The sequence below is a fragment of the Quercus suber genome, unplaced genomic scaffold, assembly GCF_002906115.3.
Source record: "Quercus suber isolate HL8 unplaced genomic scaffold, Cork oak 2.0 scaffold_250, whole genome shotgun sequence".
Taxonomy (NCBI): Eukaryota; Viridiplantae; Streptophyta; class Magnoliopsida; order Fagales; family Fagaceae; genus Quercus; species Quercus suber.
This window is the reverse complement of record NW_027069706.1, coordinates 631204-638005: the sequence shown is the minus strand read 5'-3', so window position 1 is coordinate 638005 and position 6802 is coordinate 631204. Positions and strand designations below refer to the sequence as shown.

The 6802-nt window shown below is 35.5% G+C and overlaps 1 protein-coding gene across 2 annotated transcripts; it reads right to left on the bottom strand.

Annotated features, from left to right (window-relative positions):
- Positions 1–446: 446 nt before the first annotated feature.
- On the bottom strand, positions 447–6512 carry LOC112034345 (probable mitochondrial adenine nucleotide transporter BTL1). 2 transcript variants are annotated; one of them, XM_024067162.2, is made up of 6 exons: positions 6186–6512; positions 5751–5897; positions 4198–4292; positions 2350–2683; positions 1846–2083; positions 447–1098 (listed from the first exon to the last, which is right to left on the bottom strand). In XM_024067162.2, the coding sequence occupies exons 1-6, from the start codon at positions 6213–6215 to the stop codon at positions 848–850; spliced, it is 1095 nt and encodes a 364-aa protein (XP_023922930.1). In that variant the 5' UTR covers positions 6216–6512; the 3' UTR covers positions 447–847. The 2 variants fall into 2 exon arrangements, with proteins under 2 accessions (XP_023922930.1, XP_065636985.1); XM_065780913.1 differs by lacking the exon at positions 6186–6512 and having other exon boundaries at positions 5751–6087.
- Positions 6513–6802: the final 290 nt, after the last annotated feature.

Below are 6802 nucleotides of genomic sequence, written 5' to 3'. Positions count from 1 at the left end.
GCAAGTTGGGTTGATAATGATTGATAGAGTTGTCTTTGGGTTTAATTTTGGTTAGAGATTTCTTAACCCAAAGGAGGTTAAGTTGAATTCAAATATAACTGCAACTTAACTCACGCACACCTCTTCGATCACATTTTATACTTGGATCCACATTATTATTATTCCTTAAGGTTTATAAACAAAATTATTTAAAAGAAATGGGGAAAGAAAAGAAAGGGCGAGGACAGAGGTGTTGTCTTGTTTTTGTTGTTAACAAGTGGATGTGCATAATCATAATCATATATATATCCTAATGATCAGTTTTCTTTTTATTCTAACTAATTATTATTAATATTCTTCGGAGTCCTCCCTCAACTCTTTTATAGTAATCGCTTGCAATGAGTCAATGATCGAGTTCTATACCATGCGCTGATGCCTTAACCCTTTTGTCTTTGGCATATGAAGTCTAGTGGAAGTTGGGTGGTCTAAGCCACATCGCCAAGCATCAAGAAAATGCAAACTAGGAAGACAAAAATCCAACAAATATGGTAAAACATCCTTTTATACTCATACAAAAAAAACCTATTAGTACTTTTGATCTCACGGGCACCAAAATTGAAGCTCGCCTTCTTTTCTTCTCTCTTTTTTTTTTTTTCCTGTCAGAAGTAACAATAGTGTAGACAACATGGGGAAGCCCTTCACGAAAACCATGAACTTCCCCAGCCTTAGGAAGGCAAAAGTTATATCTCAGGACTGTCAAAACCACGAAGCGACTTTAGCATGCTAGTCTACTCCTTCCACCTTGTAATTCTTAAATAAATGATCCCAACATAACCATGAACGCATGTGGGGTAATGCTAAATGTATGTCATAGATGATCTCTTCCAACAAGCAATATGTCTTTCCAAGCTTCATAAAACATCCAGGTGATGCCGGATGATGGCATGACCTTTAAACAACTAGCACCCCACCCCCTGTAGAGTCCCAACAGACCTCGTTCACGGATGACTTCTGAAAGAGCTGCCGCCATGTGGGGTGGACACTTACCCTGTAGAGCTCCCACCATTAATCGTTTCCTGGCCACCTCCAATGGAAAGCTAATTGTACTAGCAGTAAAACCTGGAAAAGTGTGTGAAAGTCCAATTATTTAAGAGTGATGATATAATTATAATCAATGGTCCAAACACAAGCCCATCTTTATCATTTTGGTTCCTTTGACAAGCGACATAGTTAGAGTAGATCGTAAAGTTTCAAGAATAACACATAAAAGTAATACAGTGACAAAGTATAATATGCTCTTGAATGGTGCATTTGGCCCAACAGTCTCTTATACTTGTCGTCAAGAACAGATCTTCCCACTCTCAAAATGGGAGGTACTACATCAATCACATGCTATTTACATATTGTTAGGGCTTTTTTCTTAGAGAGAGAGAGAATGCATTGTAAAATAAATAGGGAGAATGATGGTTTCAAGAGACCTTTTTGAGATATCATCTCCAAGATGCATGTGCAAGCATTCCAATGAACACAAGTTAATTAGACCCAAATCCCAATTGAAATGTTATATAAAGCTGACATGGGGAAAGATCAGTTCTGATCCAAAATTAGGATCCATAACATTTTCAAAGAAACTGTTCATTACCAACTGGATGGGAAAAGAGAGAATTAGGGACTGAGGAGTGAGGATGTCAGATTCTCATTACCTTTATCCAAAATAATTGAATGAGCTTGTTTTAAGCTTTTATATATATATTGGAAGAAAACCAAGAGATATTTTTCATAAATACCATATGATACTATTGAAGTCATGTTCTTTTTTCAAAATAATAATAAAATAAAAGACATAATTGAAGCCATATGTCTCACCTGCAAAAGCTCCAAGCAGGAGCATCTCGGGACGGTTCAAAGACTTTTTATTTTTTGATTGGCAGTAAGATGTCTTCAATGTCTCATACATGAAATAGTAGCAAGTACTGTATGGCAGCATTCCAATCAATGTAGGTGAGATACCAGCATAAAAGGCGCCAATCCCACCATCCTTATAAATTTTGCTAATTGCAACGCTTAAACTAGGGTATGCCTCAGGACTGACAGTCAAGCGATCCTGTAAAAAGATAACTATAAATACAACCAAAAAAGATGTAGTTGTAAAATATAAATAAAAGAACCTAACGGTTATATGACATCATCATTAAGTACAAAGTAAATAGACCAGCAAAGATCTATGTTATGAGAAATAACAGATGGAAGATGAAATTTTTAATGTCTAAAAACAACATAAAAGAACTTATCAAAAGCGAACAACATAAAAGATGTGTCTGACTAGACTCAATTATCTATTTTCATGACTGGATCCCATAGTGCAAATACCTTCAAAACTTCAAGGGGATGGCAAGCAAGTGTGCTAACAATTCCAGCAGCTGCACCAGCCACAGCTATTGGAGAAATCCAGGAGAGAGAAAACTTCAAATTGAAACGACCAATTTGCAATCTTGGGCATTCTTCCTGATTCCATTTCTCCTGTGCTGATGTCATTGATCGTTTTACACACTCAAATGTTCCAAGCTCAATTGCCTGGGTAGGGATTATACGGACCATATTGATTGCATTGCCAGCCCATAATCCTTGCCAGCCCTGCTTCTCAATCACCTCCAAGAAACTACCCGCAATGTTTTTGGATCCAACACCAACCACCATTCTCGTCCTGAATATTACACATTGCAAATCAGAATATTTTAACACTTTAATATATGGTAATTATAAAATTGGTAACAATTACAAACATTTCAAAATGTATAATTTAATTAAGGTTCATGTATCTAAAGAAGTTTAGTGTGGAGAAGGAAGCTTTAAAACATCCTCTAACCACCAAGCTTGACATGGATGGGTATCATGGGTTGCAATAGTCACCAATTTATGCAGCACGTAAATTGGTCATTGATGACGACAGTCAGTGACTATTGCAACTGTGTGTACTGGTTTAGTATTGTATACACCATAGTACATATTTAACATACAGACATGTGAATGTGGATGTGGATGTGGGCGTGTAGCATACCCCATACAGCTCTCAAGAAATTATACATCCACATAAACACTTCAGATCGGTCATAGAATTTAAAAGTAATCAGCCATAAAAGATTTAAGATATAAGATATATGCACACTTCCATGGAAGAATTTATTACTTGACATCAAAAGTGGATAGAAAATTAAGGTGCTGTAAGGGTAAGGCCAAAAGGGAACATGACTGAGGTAACAAATAAAGAACTGATGAGACGTGTATTTAGAAAGACCTGATGCCCAATGCCAAAGAGAAACAAGAATGTAAAATGTTAAAATAATAGACCATTCTAAACACAGCTAATTCCTTAATCATAAAGTTTACCAGAACATATCCTAGTATATAATGACACTGCATATATGTATATATGGTCTACAATCATCTTCTTTTCTTTTTCTTTTTTTATAGATAGATAGTTAAAGAGGGGGGGGGGGGGGTGGAGTTCAACTCTCAAACCACCAACATCAAGCACCACAGAGGGTATCATCACCACTAGGCCATCACTTGAACCCCCTACAAACATCATATAAAAATTATAGGAGGAAATTACATTCCGCCACTATAAACTATACCCTAAATTACACTTTGCACCCTCAACTTTTAGAATGTACATTCTGCACCTTAAACTATGACCCTTGTTACATATTGTTCCCCAGTTTCAAGTTTGTTAACTTGGACGGAAATCCAAAGTTTATGATGCAAAGTGTAATCGGAGAGTCTAGTTTAGAGTGGTAAAGTGTAATTTCTACTTTGTTTTTAAGTCTTTTGGCCTCCACCTCAGATCAAATCAGCTTCATGAGGGATGGTGTGTTGGGAGAGGGGCACTCTGTTTATCCTATGAATCCAAGTCGCCTTCAACTGTTCAACATAGGATGCATTTTTTTACAAGATTTTCAAGAAGCAATAGAGAGATTACACAACAAGAAGTAAAGATATGTACAGCCAATATTCTTATTTATAAGCCTAGCTATTGAGTACGCCTGGGAAGTTGTGTCCTTTTCCAATTAAGCACATTTTCTATTGCTGATTTAAACTGGTAGGTAAAGGGCAATGCTTGTAGATATTTGAGCAAGTAAACAAGAAATATTAAATGTGATGACAAATACATTTACTTCATGAAATAAGAAATGCATGTAAGTAGAAAGCAAAGCCAACCGAATGGTCTCAAGAGGAGCAAGCACAGCCTTGGTCATAGCCCCTGCTAAAGCCCCACTAAGAAACTCACCAACTTCTCTAGTCCTGAAGAAAACCTGAATTACATCAAAGCATGTCAATATGATAGAACCAATTAAAAAACATTAAAAAATAATAATTTCTTTTTCTTTCAGCCCCTAAATGAAATGCCAAAACCAACCTTAATGAGAGTTGGTCAAAAAAAGAAGTGTAATACTATGAAAAAGTTGACCAAAAACCATGTAACACAAGCTCCAATGTCCATGGGACAAGAAAACCATACCCAGAGATATATGATTAAACAATACAGTTGTCAAACTTATATATAAGAAGTTAAAGGAAAACCCAAGGATATAATCAGTAGAGGAAAAGATAGGCGTATTTAGGACTATTTCACCATGTAGTCACCTATCACCATGGGTGTTAAGCAAATCCACATCAGTAAGTTTGTGCTTGGAAATGGGTATGTGTACTAGTTAGCCACTGCACATACTAGCTTAGATTTTTTGGTTTGACATATTAACAGGGTATCAGATTGCGGTTTGATAGTCTTGGGAGTCCACATTCCAAGCCTGTTTCTCTTTTTTAGTCATCAAGCTGTCTGTCTTTGTTTTGGTTTCTGTTGAGCCTGATATATTGTTGGGAAATTTCACATCAGTGAGATGTCTACTTAGTTCCCAGTATTTACACTTGTTGGGCCTCTAAACTGAAAAGCTTAAGTTTTTAGGTTGGATACTCTAATAGTAGGAAGTCCATGAAGAAATGGAAGATGAAGTACAAGAACCCCTCAAGCCTATATGCTAAAATCCCAGACTTATTCTCTAGTGCTGTATGATTTTTTGTCACATCATCAAATTTGGGTTATTCTAATTATACTTAATGCAGTAGGTCCTCCATAACTACTATAAGGGTACTATAAGTGATGCTGGATAATGACACTTTTAATTAGAACTGTAAGCATCGTTTTTCTTTTTCTTTTTTTATAAATATAATTCATGTTTGGGTGGTCACCACAAAAAAAAATTGGTACAGTCTAGATATCACATAAGCAAAAGATCATGAACATGGTCAATTGCAATTTACAGCAGCAGATAAAAAGGAATAAACAATCTGAAGACCTCAAAACCAAAAAGAGGAGAAATTCTATTTTTTATATCTGTGCAGAAAGTTCGATTCTAGCAAAAGATATACTGCAGTGAACCTAATACAACCATTTCTCACATTCTTTTCTATAAAATCCAAAAGGAAGCAAGGTAAAAAACAAAAAGATCTAAACTTTCTTTCCAGGACTTGTGTACATTTTCTCAGCAACCCTAACAAAAGGAAATAAAGTTAACCCCCAAAAGGAAAGGAAAAAAAAAAAGTAGCAATCTTTTTCACATTTTGCTCTATTTGAAGTAATGGTTTTTGTTTTCTTGACCGTTTGAAACGATCCAGAATATCTTGAAGACACAGTAAATGGGCCAATAACACTGAAAAGTAAAGAAAAAAAAAATCCCAGATAAGAAAAATAGAGAAGTGAGAATGAGACAGACCTTGCAGGCACGACCAAGGTCAGGAACGTGAAATTTGAGGTCGAAATTGGTGCCTTTCTCCATTTCAAGCTCTTTGGGAAGCATCATTACCATACTGTACACGTCTCCAGATATCCCAGCATCAGCATAGCTCTTCTTCTTCAGAGACTGCGATTCAAATGCCATTTTTTTTTATTTTAAAATTTTTAGCAAAAATAAAATAAAATAAAATAAATTTTATGGGAATTTCCCAGAAAGAATATGCAGAGGCAGAGGCAGAGGCAGAGGCAGAAGCAGGGATGTTATAGGTGGATTCTCATATACACATTATAACTATGGTCTATGTATATAAAATAACAACAGAGAGAGAAATAACCAAACAAACAAACAAACAAGGTAATTGTGTTCCATCAAAAAAAAAAAAAAAAACAAGGTAATTGCGAAGAAATGACGTGCCTGAGAATGAGACGAGGATTTTTGGGTCATTGAGAGAGATGGGTTTGTGAGATTATTTTTTTTCTTTGCCTGTGGTTGGCGTTGCTACCAATACTTCTCCATTCAACTTTGGAGGGTTTTGGAATTTTGGTATAGGAGTTTTTTGCTTTTTGACGACATCAATGAGTTAAATGCACTTTGGAGGGTTGCCCGTCTCCGTGTGTTTTGGTATGGGTGCTCTGTTTTTTTGTTTTGCTTGTGTTTGTGTTTGTGTCTACTTCAATCTCTGTGACCAATGCTTTTTATTTTTTGGTGGTGAAAGATTTAAAAGTGAAAAAAATAGATTCTCTATAAAAGTAGTAGAGTTTTAAGACTTTCAGAGTTGGGAAGGAACTTGCATCTTTGACTTCATCTTTGGAAATATAAATAGATTAACAATTAAATTACAAGATTTTTTATATAAAAGTACCCATAGTTGGTAACAATTTCCACAAACAGATAAGTTACCTTATTTTGCTCGCCAAAAAAAAAAAGTTACCTTATTTTTGTTTATAAATTCTCTTGTCACTCTCTTCTTTTATCTATTCTATCTATTCTATATATATTAAGAGGACTCAGAAAATTAGTTATACCTTCAT